Genomic DNA, 15254 nt, shown 5'->3' with positions numbered 1-15254 from the left:
ACAATGAGGCTGTATGTCCTCATTGTTCTATTTATTTTCAATAAATATTCAACAACCAATGGGGTATGTGTCCAATCAGTCTCATGTGCTAAGGTGTTCTTTATTGTACTTACAATAAAGATTTTATTACTTCTGATTCCATTGTCTACCTTTAAAAATCTTTTATCCATCCATGTATGGAATACTGTTCTAATATTTAGGACTGAGTCTTCTATCGAAGCTCTTTCTCTTTTAAACAAGCTGCAAAAAAGTATTGTAAATGCTGTTGGACCTGCGTTATCAGCTACTTTTGTGCTACTGTAACTTTGTCATAAGCTGTCTTGTTTTCTTTTTTATATATGCTACTGTGTTGTTGGAATTTTTCCCATTCTTCATGTTTTACTGATTTACATCACTTGCAGCATTTTAATTATTTTTTTTTAGCTGTTTTCTAAATGTTTTTTCTTTTTAATTATTCTCTCTACTTCCTAAAAACTATGAATGTGTTAACTAAAAGCTATGGGTTTGTTAACTAAAAACTACGGGCGTGTTGACTAAAAAATGAAAAGCTGTACTGTTTGAGATTGAATGCTGTTTTGTAATATGAATTGTTTTAAAATATTCTGAATGAGCTATCATTACAAATTCAAATTGACAGAAACTTATTTTAAAAATATTCAAGCACAAATTATATGATATATTTATTCTTGAAAAACCATCTTCTTAAAGTATTTTAATTGAAAGACTAATAATCTTACTTTTTTTTTTGGTTGCTTTATTGATATCCCTTGTTTTGGTTGCTTTATTGACATCCTTTGTTTTGGTTGCTTTATTGATATCCCTTGTTTTGGTTGCTTTATTGATATCCCTTGTTTTGGTTGCTTTATTGATATCCCTTGTTTTGGTTGCTTTACTGATATCCCTTGTTTTGGTTTCTTTACTAATATCCCTTGTTTTGGTTGCTTTATTGATATCCCTTGTTTTGGTTGCTTTATTGATATCCCTTGTTTTGGTTGCTTTACTGATATCCCTTGTTTTGGTTTCTTTACTAATATCCCTTGTTTTGGTTGCTTTATTGATATCCCTTGTTTGTAATTTTTAATGCAAAACTAACTTTTTTTATTTCCTTATGTTAACATGTTATTTAACACCTATTTATAATAATTAAAAAGTTATGCAATATTAGAATTTCATATTTTTTATTTTTTAGATCCAGAAAAAAATGCACAACCTGTTAAAAAAGAAACTGAGCTTCAGAGAGCAGTAAATTTTTTTTTTTTCAATTATTTTGCAATAAGTTGAAAAAACAAAAAACAAACTTTTGCCAATTTAAAAGCAAACAAATGTTTTTGTTTATAAGCTTTTGTTTATAACCTTTTTTAATATTAATTATTTTAAATATACAACTAAATTTATTTTAGGAAATAAGTACAAAAAGAGTTAATTGCAATTTTTTTTTTTTTTTTTTTTGTTTTTCATTTTTTTTTTTTTGTTTTTTTGTCTTTTGAATCCTTATTCATGATAAATTTTGAAGATGCTTTCCAGTGGCCTGGAAACTAATAATTTATTTTGTGAGATTTTTTAAGTTGCGATGGTTACCTCAAGCTCCTGCCTTTACTTGTTTGACATTACATCTAGTAGTATCTAATTTTTTGCTTAAGTGTCAAACTACTTTAACTAAATGGAACTATCTGGCTGTGGTATTAAAGAATTTACATTCATTCTCTTATCTCTTATATTTGCTGAGTTATTTATGGTATAGCCTAGTAAAAAGCTTTTGTATATTTCAAAGGTAAGAATAATTTTGAACTGTTCATGATAACCAATTAAGTTTAATTTAATTATCATAATTATAAAAAACTATTTCAATTGTTGAAAACATTATCATCATAAAATACTACTTTGATCAAAAAGTAAGGCGAATTTTTTTATAAAATGAAAAATCTTTATTTATTCTTCCAAATCTGTATCATCCCCCTTAAAATAATCCCCCCCCCCGGCCCCAATGCACTTTTGACAACGTTTTTTCCAGTCTTTGAAGCATGCTGAAAAGTCCTCGGAAAGGATAGCCTTCAATGCGCGTGCCGATTCACGTTGGATCTCTTCAATGGACTCAAAACGATTTCCCCGGAGTGGTCTCTTGAGCTTTGGGAACAGCCAGAAGTCACACGGTGCTAAGTCGGGCGAATACGGTGGTTGTGGAGCAACATGGATAGAGTTTTTGGCGAAAAACTCACGAAGAACCAGTGCTGTGTGCAAAGGCGCATTATCGTGGTGCAAAATCCAAGAGTTATTGGCCCATAATTCCGGTCTTTTTTGCGAATAGCTTCACGCAAACGTCGCATAACGCTTAAATAATATTCCTTGTTGACAGTTTGGCCAGTTGGAAGGAATTCGTAGTGCACGACACCACAATGATCAAAGAAAACAGTCAACATGACCTTGATTTTTGAGCGACTTTGACGTGGTTGCTTCGGTCTCGGCTCGCCTTTTTCACGGTATTCACTCGATTGGTCGGTTGTTTCAGGGTCGTATGCGTAGACCCAAGTCTCATTGCCAGTAATAATTTGTTTGTAGACGTCTTGATAGTCAGAAAGCATTGCTTCACACGTTTTAACGCGACGCTCTTTTTCAAAGAAATTGAGAAATTTCAGCACCAAACGATTTGAGTCTTCTGAGGCCCAAATGATCCTTAAAAATCGCTTGCACCAACCCAAATGATATTCCAACCATGTCAACAAGGTCTCGAATGGTTAACCGACGATTTGCAAGCACCAATTCTTTGATTTTGTTGATGTGGCGATCATCAATCGAAGTCGATGGTCGTCCGGAGCGTCCCAAGTCATCAACATGTTCTCGGCCTTCTTTGAAGTCTTTGTACCACTTGTAAACATTTTTTTGAGACATAGTCTCTTCACCGCAGGCCTTTTGCAACATTCGATACGTTTCAGCAGGAGAAATATCATTCCGCAAACAAAATTTAATAGCACTTCTTTGCTCAACAAAATTAGACATCGTGAAAATCGCCGAATGCACTTTTGGTACTTCAGAAACAAGCGTAAACAAAAAAAATAATTATGAGTTTGACATGTAATTTGGCGCAAATGTTAATGATATTCCTACCAATTTAAAAATAAAAAAGATTGGACGATTCGAATATGGCCGGAAGTTTAAATTAAAAATTCACCTTACTTTTTGATCACAGTAGTATAAAAACTTAATATTTTTGCAAAAGCATGTTCTATCTATAGACCAAAGGAGTAAGAATAAAATTAAAAAAAAAAAAAGTAGACAAAAACAAAAACTAAACTTGTTACTGAACTAAAAATGATTTATTGCTTCTTCATGAAGAGTATTATTAAAAATTTAAACATAACTAATTTTTATAATTCAATGGGTTTTAAAGTAAACAATTAAACAAAGAATTTTTTTGTTTTGTTTGTTTAACCACACCTTTGCCTTTTGGTGAAACTAGAAGCAATCGGAATTCAAAGTAAAGTATTAAATTAGTGCAAAGGTTTTTTCAGCAATAGAGCACAACGAGTACTTTTAGCAGAACATGTATCTGAACAGGAAAATGTTTTAAGTGGAGTTTCCCAAGGGTCTGTACTAGACAAACTACTATATATTATACTATATATTATATTCATAAATAATTTATGTGTTAATCTAAAAAATGTTGTAAAGCTCTTTGCTGATGATACAAAAGTGATTTTGGTGATAAAGAATTAGGTGGACAAAAAAATCTTTTAAACAATATAGATGAACTAAGTAAGTGATCAAATGAGTGGATAATTAAGTTTAACAATAATAAATGCAAAATAATGCATTTTGGTAAAAGTAATCGAAAACAAGATTATTAACTAAATAATTTTACGCTAGTAAAGTTATTTAGTTAATAATCTTGTTTTCGATTACTTTTACCAAAGTGCAGTAATATGGAAAAGATGATAAAATCGAAAAAATACAATATAAAGGGACAAAAATGGAGAATTTAAAGGGTTTATTGTGTATAAAAAAGGCTAAGTTATATAAAATTAGAAACATTAGAAAATAGTAGAAAGAAGACATAATATGAAAATCAGAATAGAAATACTGGATTAAAAGTAAAAATAAGGTTCAAAGAATGAAACAATCAGACACAACTTCTCACAAACAGAATATCAAATTATTGGAACACCTTGCCACAAGATACAATAAATTCAAGTTTAATCAACTTGTTTAGAAACAAGACGTTCAATGTTCAAATAAAAGAAACAAGCAAAATTATGAAACTATATAAACAATTTGATTCTTTTAAAAAAAAAAAAAAAAAGTATTTTTGCTTAGTAAAAGGTGTTATAAAATTGAATTCTACCAGATTTCACTTTCAACTCAATCAGTTGCACCATATATGTATATATATATATATATATACACATATATATGTATATATATATATATATATATATATATATATATATATATATATATATATATATACTTTTATACTTTTTTAGTATATTTATTGGTTAGTTTTATATGAGGGTTTTCTTAGAACTACCTAGCCTAACAAAGATAACACAAAAGTTTTGAAAAAATTTATTTTTATTTCTCAACATATTCCCCTTTTAGCTCGATACGCTTTTCCTAGCAATGTTCAATTGCTTCGATACCTTGTAAGAAACATCGAACCATCGAACTTTTCAAGCTGATGAATTTGTTTTTACCTTCTTTGGAGCCGATTCTCCCCTTTTAGTTCATTTTTTCGACTGCTCTTTTGTTTTAGGAGTGAAATGATGAACTTATATTTCATCCAAATTTATAAATCGACGCAAAAACTTGACCTTACTTTTGTAAAACATCGCCAAACAATTCATAGAAACATCCTCATGACGTTGTTTTGGGTTGATTGTGAGTAAATGTGGCACCCCTTGTGTACACAACTTTTTCATGTTCAAATTTTCAGTCAATATGTGATGTACAGCACTTTTTGATATGCTACCATATTAGCTAACTTGCGCACTTTCAATCGAGGATTGTCCAGTATGATTTTGTAGATTTTCTTAACCATTTCTGGCATGCTGACCTCATTTGGTCAACCACTGCGAGGTTCATCTTAACAGGTCATATGGCCTCTTTTAAACTCTGCAACCCAATATTTCACAGTTGCAAATGAGGGAGCAGACTCCCCTAAAGTAGAATCTACTTCACTTTTGATATTGGTTGGACTGAGACCTTTTAAATAAAAATATTACATAACGATGACCAATTTTCTCCATATTAAAAATTTACTGAAAATGTTCATTATTAATGGTCGCTAATCTGAAAAGGAAAAAAAAAAATTAAATTTCATAGTTAAGCTTTCAAAAGTTGAGGCTTTCAGCTATGGTTATTTTTTTTTTTTTTAATTTTTGTGTTTTTGTTAGGCTAGGTAGTTCTGAGACAGCCCTCATAACTCAACTTCATGGTTGTTTTGATTTACATTATACATAAATTTGTTATGTACTTTATCATAAAGTACATCACTCTAAATTTAGCTTTAAAATAGAAGTTGGAATTTATTGGTATCTACACAGAGGTTTAAGTAATAAAAATTCAAAAGTACTGTATGTTGAATGAAAATCTCTGCGCAAGAGAGCAAATGATCTCATACTTCTACATTAAAGCTACATTTAGCATGACATAATTTATGACCCTACTAAAAAAATTGGAAAAAAATATTTGTTTTGTGTTTTTAAGAAAGGCAAAAAAAAAAGGCTAAATTAGAAAAGAAAAAAATCATGAAAAAGAAAAAATTGTGAAAAAATTATTAAAAAAAAAAAAATCACAAAGGTGCAAAAAAGTAATTGCGATTTGCGATACGCTTAATTTGAGTCCTGATATATATATATTCTACAAAAAGAGTGCCTAAAGTTTTTACAAAATGGTGAGTAAAAAATTAATATTTTTCTTTAACTTCTGGTTTAACTTTGAAAGATCATCACTACTAATCACTTACTTACTAACTTATATATACAGTACTGCACAAAAGTATATATTACACATGAAAAATCACCAAGTAACAATTTTTTTTTTAAATCAAAGTCAAAACCAGTTCTAAAGTATAAATTTTATTAGTTAATTAATTTACTGCGAGGTTAATCAATGTTCATAGGAAAATAAAAATATGCATTTTAATAAAGAACATTTTTTAAGTGATCAGTTGCATGCAGTTTTCACATCACCCATTTTCTTTTCTATCCAAGCCAATATGTTCTGAATCAGATTTAAATCTGGTGATTTTGAATGTTATTTTTAATTTTTTTGTAAGTTTAAGTACGTTTTATCACCTATGGTAAAGCATCACCACTAGTACTCTTAAGACCTCTATGATGCAGTGTAAGACTACTGGTAGTGCTCTGGTAACATTTGCTGCATAGGCTGGTTCAGGGATCCCATATATTGCTATATTTTTTCCATGCTTGACTGCTTCCTTTAGTTCGACTTAACTGATTTGTGGCAATCAGTTAGTTTTTGACAAAACTAAGGCATGTACAAGAAATAAATGTGAAGAAATAAATACGCCATTTTTTTCAGTGATTGTATTTATGTATTTTTAATTGTGTTTGTATTGTGTTAACAATATTTTTCAGTTTCATAAAAATATTTTAGTTTTCCCATTTAACTTAAAATGAGTTTTAAAAATAAAGTAGAAGATATTATGCATAAATATTCTGTCAATCTCAATGGAAGATACAATTTAATAGCAAAATAGTTGCAAATACATTCCTGCACTGTTAGTCATGTTTTTCCCAAACATTCCTGCACTGTTAGTTAACATATTTCCCAAACAATATCAATCAAATGCAAATCTGATAGTGAAAGAAAGGAGGGTTTTCATGATATAAAACTGGTTAAATAACTGGTTGCCAGTTTTAAGATCAGCCCAAGCCTCTCACTAAAGGAATGTGCAAAATGATACAAATTTTCTCATAGTTTTGTTTTAAAAGCTCAAAATAAACATGGTCTTCATTCTTTTGAATCACAAAAAGTGCCCGGCCATTCTGAAATTTAAAAAAGTTTCTTTATTATTGAAAATGATGAAACTTATACCAAGTACGATCATCTATAAATTGTTAGTGCTGTAATAAAACAATGAAAAATTTAAATGCAGTTTTCAAAAAAAAAGCCTTGACTTGGCAAACTATTTGCAGGTGTGGCAAAAAATCCAGCACCCTGTATTTCTGAGTCCACACTTTCTAGTAAAATATATTTTATAGAGTTTTCACAAAAATGTTTTTTACCACTTAATAAATCACATGGTAGTAGTATGTGTTCTGTCTGGTTTAGCTTTAAGTCATTATAGTAAACTGGCTATGGAATGGTACAAACAAAATGATGCAAAAGTTGTGCATAAAGCTGCAAATCCTTTAAAATGCCCGGAATATATATATATATATATATATATATATATAAATATATATATATATATATATATATATATATATATATATTGTTATTCACCTCCTCAAGGCCAAGAAGTCCACTACAGATGAGGAGGCTACTTAATAGTGGTTATAACCCTCTCTCAACTCTATAACTCCTAAACACCAACCTTGATGAACAAGGCTGCTGCGCAGAGAAACAAGTTGAGCGCGGTACTACCAGGGACGTGGTAGGGATCGAATTTGGAACCTCTCACTTATAAAGCAAGCGCTTTACCACTACACCACTACCAGATTATTACATGCATATATATATATATATATATATGCACGTATGAATGTATATACACGCACACTCACACACATACACACACACACACACACACACACACACACATATACATACATATATATATTTTTTTTTTTTTTTTTTTTTTGTGCAGGAAACTATCCAAAGAGAAGAACAGTAAGTTTTTTTTAGATGTATTTCTATATGATATTAACAATATTTAAAGGTTTATAAATATTGATTCCGTTGAAAAGGTGGTAAATAAAAGGTGTATATATATTAGATTATATAATGTATATATAATTTGATGTAGAGGCACTCCTTGCTTATTTAGTGGGTTGATGTATGTACTGAAGCCCCTAGTCCTCTATTTCAGTATGCCGTTAACTGCTCACCAAATAATGCATTTCTTTAAAATAATATTGCACTTATTATATTATTGGGTCAAATCATTATATTTCAACCAATTTAAAGAAAACTTTGTGGGGCACTATCTCTTATTTTCCTGATTTTTACATATTGTTATGTGCATCATGTAGATAGGTTAAATTTGAAATTTCTGACTTCCAAGTACAACAGTTCGGAAATTATAGCCTTACAAACATGACACAGTGGCCCCCCTCGATTTACACATGGTCAAAACAGACTACTTTAGAGCTGTATAACTTTTTTCTCACTTTTAACAAGTGTCTTATTTTTCTAGAACTATTTTCTTGATAGTTCTCTCTTTAAATTAGTGGTTTTTATTAACTTGTGTTAAATTAGAAAAAAATTATGACCTCCTTAACTTTGGAAAAAATCATAAAATTGCTAAAATATGTTAAAATGAAACTAACTGTAGCATTATTCTATTCATCCACAAGTGTTTACAGGTAGGTTTTCTGATTAGCTACTACTGTCTGTAATAAACGGGCAAAATATAGGCAGCTTGTTGCAGTTTAGAACTTAAATATATCTTAAAGAAAATGTCCACTCGCCTAAAAAGTCCAATTTTCAGCCATTTTGAGATGCTTGTAAATTTTTCTAACACTTTGTTTTGATCTAAGATTAACAGCATATAAGACCATTAGACCCAACTATCTGAAAATGCAAACATTATAAACTTGTCAAACCCACACCAAAAATGACAACGTTTTTAAATTACCCTATCTTTCAATCATCAACGGTTGTATGTGTTACTAGAAACCAGTGCCCCTCTAATCTGCCAACTGGCCTATGTAAAGGGTGCAACTAATTATAAGTCATTTCTTAATAAAAGAAAAGATATGGTTGGTTGTCCTCTCTTTGATCTGGTCTTTATAGTAGATAGGGGCACAAATAAATGGGGCAGTAACTTTTTAGAGATCTTCATTATGGTTCAAATAAAGGTCTCTAAATTAATTTACATATTTAGGTACCTAATATCTAAATATCTAAATTAATTTCAAAATGAAACCAATATGTCTTTAAATTCTGTTTCATTATAGGTAATCGGTGGTGTTTATGGGGTCTGGATCCCCACCACCACCACTCACTAAGGTGAGAGGGAGGAGGAGGGGTTTTGGGGTGGCACATCAAATTCAAATAACTTTTAGAAATTTAATTAACTTTTGTTAATTCCCTTTTAAGATCATTACTTTGTATATTTGCTGGTAAATCTTGCACATATTTTTGATAGTTACTATCAAAATGTGAATCCTATGGTGAAAGCGTGAAAAAATGCAATAAAGATCTAATGGCCTTAACTGTATATTCATTAGAAAATGAATTATGTATGTTTCATGCTAGAAAATGAATGCTTGTATCTTTGTAAGTTGGTTGCCCTTCTTCCCCCTTTGATTGGTGCCACCCCAAAACCCCTCCCCCCTCCCCCTCACCTTAGTGAATGGTGGTGGTGGTGGATTCAGACCACATAAACACCACCGATTACCTATAATAAAACAGAATTTAAAGACATATTGGTTTTATTTTGAAATTAATTTAGATATTTAGATATTAAGTACCTAAATATGTAAATTAATATAGAGACCTTTATTTGAACCATAATGAAGGTCTCTAAAAAGCAGGGGCGTGGTGGCTCTAAAAAGCCCATGCAGGATTTTTATTAAAAGGCCAATATATGCGGGATTTTACCATATATGCTTTATGTAAAGGCCCATACGAAAAACAAATATATTTATTTGTTTTTCGTAACTGACCTTTTTCTAATAAATCATTAATACAAACCAACAAGTTGAAATAATACTATTTGTAATTAATAATATTGTTTGTAATACTTCAAAATAAAAAATGGTAAAAACACGATGCAGCGATTACGTTTTTGTTTTGATTTTCTCAAAACACAACTTTACCGCAAGCAAATACGATTAGTATTTTATTTTAGTTTGAAGAACATAGCCTAACGCAAAATTAAAAATCAAAGATTTTAATTTTTTTATTACTATATAATATATTTTATTGTACAACAATATAAATTTTTTTAAATTATATATAATTATTTTTCTAAAATAAATATTGAAAATCTCGAAAATTAAGAAATTCTTTTTATTTTATGAGAAAATTCTTTTTAGTTTATGCTTTTGTTTCATTCGGTGTTTTAACTTTTATTAATATTTTAGGATAAACTTGCAACGGCTCAAATGCCGCTCTAAAAATGGTGCCGTTATTGACATAATTTAAACATAAAAGTTTTTATAATGTAGTTTCATTTAGCAGTTCATCATCCTTTTTTAAATCTGTCTGAGGACAGGATATAACGGAGTGATTTCTTTATTTGCATACAATAATATAAACTTTATAAAATTAAAAAACTTTATTTATTATTAAAGAAGTTTATATCTGTTTCGAAAGGTTACAAAAATGCAAAACATGAGTTCGATCCTTATTTATATAAAACCTAATTTAAAATTTAATACCAAAATATTTTTCTTAAATGAATTAAAACGCAATACAATTACTATATAGTAATTGTATTGCGATTTAATTCATTTAAGAAAAATGTTTTGGTGTTAACTTTAAAATTAAGTTAATTTAAGTCCAACAATAATAATCGCTATTATTAATGTTGGGTCTGCGGACTTTCTTAAACTTTTGTCAACATTACGATCGTTAAAAACCGTTTATGGGTTCATTACTTTTCTCATGAAAAAAATATCATAATACGTTTTAAAACATCTACTTTGTTTTCAGAGCAATATTATTATTATGCAAAATACTAATATAATTGCGCTCAAAGTTGAAATCAAGTTTAAAATCAAGTGATTAATAAAATTTTAATTTGTGCTAACATAAATATTTAAATGATTGTGAAATTTCTTTAAAATGTAGAAAAATTAAAATTTGCTAAAAGTCCTATATTTAGAGGAAAAATTGAAAAGCCCATGCGGGAATCCTGCTTAGCCTCTGGGGCCACCACGCCTCTGCTAAAAAGTTACTGCCCCCTTTATTTGTGCCCCTATCTACTATAAAGACCAGATCAAAAAGAGGACAACCAACCATATCTTTTCTTTTATTAAGAAATGACTTATAATTAGTTGCACCCTTTACATAGGCCAGTTGGCAGATTAGAGTGGCACTGGTTTCTAGTAACACATACAACCGTTGATGATTGAAAAATAGGGTAATTTAAAAATGTTGTCATTTTTGGTGTGGGTTTGACAAGTTTATAATGTTTGCATTTTCAGATAGTTGGGTCTAATGGTCTTATATGCTGTTAATCTTAGATCAAAACAAAGTGTTAGAAAAATTTACAAGCATCTCAAAATGGCTGAAAATTGGACTTTTTAGGCGAGTGGACATTTTCTTTAAGATATATTTAAGTTCTAAACTGCAACAAGCTGCCTATATTTTGCCCGTTTATTACAGACAGTAGTAGCTAATCAGAAAACCTACCTGTAAAGACTTGTGGATGAATAGAATAATGCTACAGTTAGTTTCATTTTAACATATTTTAGCAATTTTATGATTTTTTCCAAAGTTAAGGAGGTCATAATTTTTTTCTAATTTAACACAAGTTAATAAAAACCACTAATTTAAAGAGAGAACTATCAAGAAAATAGTTCTAGAAAAATGAGACACTTGTTGAAAGTGAGAAAAAAGTTATACAGCTCTAAAGTAGTCTGTTTTGACCATGTGTAAATTGAGGGGGGCCACTGTGTCATGTTTGTAAGGCTATAATTTCCGAACTGTTGTACTTGGAAGTCAGAAATTTCAAATTTAACCTATCTACATGATGCACATAACAATATGTAAAAATTAGGAAAATCAGAGATAGTAAGCCACAGGCCATTGGTTGAAATATAATGATTTGACCCTATTACAAAATATGTATTTATCATTTTAAACATGAAGTTATTTTCAAGTTATTGTTTAAATTAATCTTACAATTAATATTTTTTTAAATATATTTTAAAACATGATAATTTCATTTTAACTGTTTATGTTTTTGACATTTTTTTATTTATTTATTTTTTAATTTATTATTAGAGATTCTACTATAAAACAAGATCTTAATCAACCAATGTTGCCACATGCATCTTTTAATGTTCCAAAGCTTCTTCCCAGAAAAGTTAGTGCAATAAACGAGGTTCGTTTTCAGTTTACATTTGAATTTTTTTTTATTTCTTGAGTAATTTAATTTTGTTACACATTTAAACACACAGCGATAAAACTTTTGAATGTGATGAAACTTTTTAACTGCCATTCCAGTTTTTAGAAACTCTGGAGAACACTCTGACAGTTTTAATTAACCGCTTTATTAAAGTCATCCTCAAAGGCCATCATATTGCTTTGTTTCCAGTAACTTCTGGGATACAAAAGATACCTCAAGGTTCTATCCTTGGTTCTGTATTGTTTCTTATCTATATTAATGATCTTCCTGAGAATCTTAAGTTCTATTTGCTGAAGACTCAACTTTATAATGCTGTCTTGAAAATAACTCTTCCTTTTTGTTGTAGTACCATGAGCAAGGGTGAGTACTTACATGGCTCTGAAGTCCACAAATGATGTTGGCAAATTCCTTGTCACATGAAACAACAAAGTTGACTTTGTTTAAATTAAGTAAGTTCTTGCAGTCCTTCTGAAATAACATCAATCATTTGGTGCTTGACACTGATGTCTTTATCAATCTTCTTATTTAGAAGTTTTTGTTGACCTCAAATCACAGCTCTATGATGAGAATTTAGCTCAATGATGCCAAAAAAGACTTTCAATTCCCAAATTGAAAAAACACAGAATTCCCAACATAACTATATGGTTCTGGAAAACTATTTGAGAAAAGAAGACTTTGTTCAGAAGATCTTTACAATGCATAACCACATAATCAGTGGAGTGGCTGCAATTCTCTTGGTTGATAAAGCTCGGTTGCTGGTTTGAATAAAAAATTCAGACAACTGTGTGCTAATAACTTCAAACTTAACTAGAAAATTTGTCTCCACAATTTTAGTGTCACTGACTCTCTTGATGGCCAATTTCTTCATGGTTTCACAGTTCTGTGTTTAAGTGAACTAGTAAAAGTTCTTCAGTTTTGATACTGGATTTGAGCCTATTAAACATATATTAAATGTTTATGAGGCTCAAGTAGTATTACTTGTTTTAACTTTAAAAGGTGCACCACCTTTTGGATGTGATAATTTGAGAGTTCCTACAGGAGTTGCATATTTTATAGAGATGACTTGAGTTGCTATTTGTTCTACATTAAGTGTATCTGTTGTAGTATCTGCTTGAAATTCTCCCTAATAGTGAATGGAGTCTACTGTTGTGACAGACCTCCTCTGACAAGACTCAAAAAAATCACCTCATCATTGGTAAGTACAGTCTTCCTCTGGTTTAGAATAGTCCTCAGGGCTCTTCTCATTTAGCTTTAAATGTCCTACATGGCAAAGAGACAGTTGCAGCCTTGACCTGGTTCAATTTTTATAAATAAGAAAGCAAACAAAGATAGCAGGATAAAATATTTTCCTTCGCTTTTTCTCCAAAAAGTTGTTAGTTATGTGTCACAGATTCCTCTTGGCACTCTAGTATCACTCAAATCAAGATTCATATGGTAGTTTTTAAAGATCTTTTCAACAAGGAATTGTGTCAACTCATGAGAGTACTTCTTCAGGCACAAAACAAAAATAAACTTCCCACAATCTTCATGCAAAATTTGTCATTTTCAATAAATATTTAACACATTTGAAAAACATCTTCTAAACATATGCACTGCTGATTCCATGAATTTTTCAGCTAATATGGTTTGTTTAGCATTTTAAAGAGCAAAAGTATTTTTGATTCAATGCACTTATGAAATTTCATGACAAAATTTTTTATTTGAGTTAAAATCAACTTTGTTTATACTTGAGAATTAAAGGTTTTAGAGTAATAAATTTACTTTTTGAATGCTTTAAAAATGAAAAATTTGCTCTATTGTGCAAAATGCTAAAAATGAAAAAAATGAAAAAAGTTTTAATTTTGCTCTATTGTGCAAAATGCTAAAAAATAAAAATCTAGTTTATTTCTTTGAACAAGATAGTAAGATTTCAAATTTTACATTTTTGTGTTATTTTTGACTCGGGAAACAGTGTAGATTCACCTTGTCAGTAAATATTGGGTAAGCTCAAAGTAGTTTTACAACAGTGATATATATACATATGTAGAACCATAAATGCATGTTTAAATAAGCAGTGCGACATCATACTGAAATAGTCTGCTGCTAGGGGCTTCAGTACATACATTGACTATGTTATAGTCTGCTGCCTCAAAGTAGTACCGTTACATCCACTGAGAGTTTGGTATGGGGCAGCAATCTTCATATATATGGAAAAAACTAGCATGCCTGACTTTATCAAAAGACTTTGTCAAGATGTCAAGAATATAATTGTCTTTGCCTCACTGCTTCCATCTAATACAAGAAACTTTTTGTTCACAAGTCAGAAATAGAACAAAAGGATGGGAATCTGTATTTATTTTCAGAGAATAAGTTGTTTGGATTAAAAAGATATTTTAAGTTTGTTAATTAAAGACTTAGCTAATTAAAAGACTTAGCTAATAATACTAAGAGGACTGATTGAGTTAGTTAAATCAGATAGACCTCAAGAGTTTTTAAAAATTAGATGCCGTTTTTCAGCAGAAGTAAAAACAAGGTTCTGTTAAACACTCGTTAAGCAGTTTAAAGATTAGTGAAAAGAGTTCTGGAGAACACTTTTGTAAGACTGTGACAAGAATGTTGTACAGACTGCAAGTCTGAGCCAAGTGAGTTTAAGTGAGAAATAACTTTAGAAATTAAAGTGGGAACTTTCTGACTTGAACAGAAGCTGGAATGACTTGAATATTTTACAATGGAATATAACAATGGACTGTCTCTTTAGAAAAGGAAAAGTTTGGTCTTAAGATTCAAAAGATAAATTAGTGAAAAAGTTGTTGGCAACAAATAAAAAAGTTTTTTATTCTTGAAAGAGGTAATAAGATCAGACCTATGTATGAGAGATGTGACGTTAGACTTGCCTATGTTAATGACATTGTTAAAGATTTTCCAAAAGTCTCTTGAACCTAATTTCTGAGTTTAAACCTTAGTATTTAAACCTTTCAACTTGTAGTTAAAAAAAAGTTTCAAAATCATTTTA

The 15254-nt window shown here is 30.0% G+C and overlaps 1 protein-coding gene across 1 annotated transcript in view; it reads left to right on the top strand.

The window, feature by feature from the left end:
• LOC101241475 (mitogen-activated protein kinase kinase kinase kinase 5) overlaps positions 1 to 15254 on the top strand; it is a 103377-nt gene that overhangs the window by 37323 nt on the left and 50800 nt on the right. Inside the window, exons 14-16 of the mRNA XM_065799338.1 lie at positions 1190 to 1242; positions 7829 to 7851; positions 12139 to 12238. Coding sequence (XP_065655410.1) covers positions 1190 to 1242; positions 7829 to 7851; positions 12139 to 12238 — 176 coding nt within the window. The remainder of the gene's footprint in view (positions 1 to 1189; positions 1243 to 7828; positions 7852 to 12138; positions 12239 to 15254) is intronic.

The sequence above is a fragment of the Hydra vulgaris genome, chromosome 06 (genome assembly GCF_038396675.1).
Source record: "Hydra vulgaris chromosome 06, alternate assembly HydraT2T_AEP".
In the NCBI taxonomy this organism is placed as follows: Eukaryota; Metazoa; Cnidaria; class Hydrozoa; order Anthoathecata; family Hydridae; genus Hydra; species Hydra vulgaris.
The sequence above is the reverse complement of the archived record's forward strand: the minus strand, read 5'-3'. Positions and strand labels throughout refer to the sequence as shown.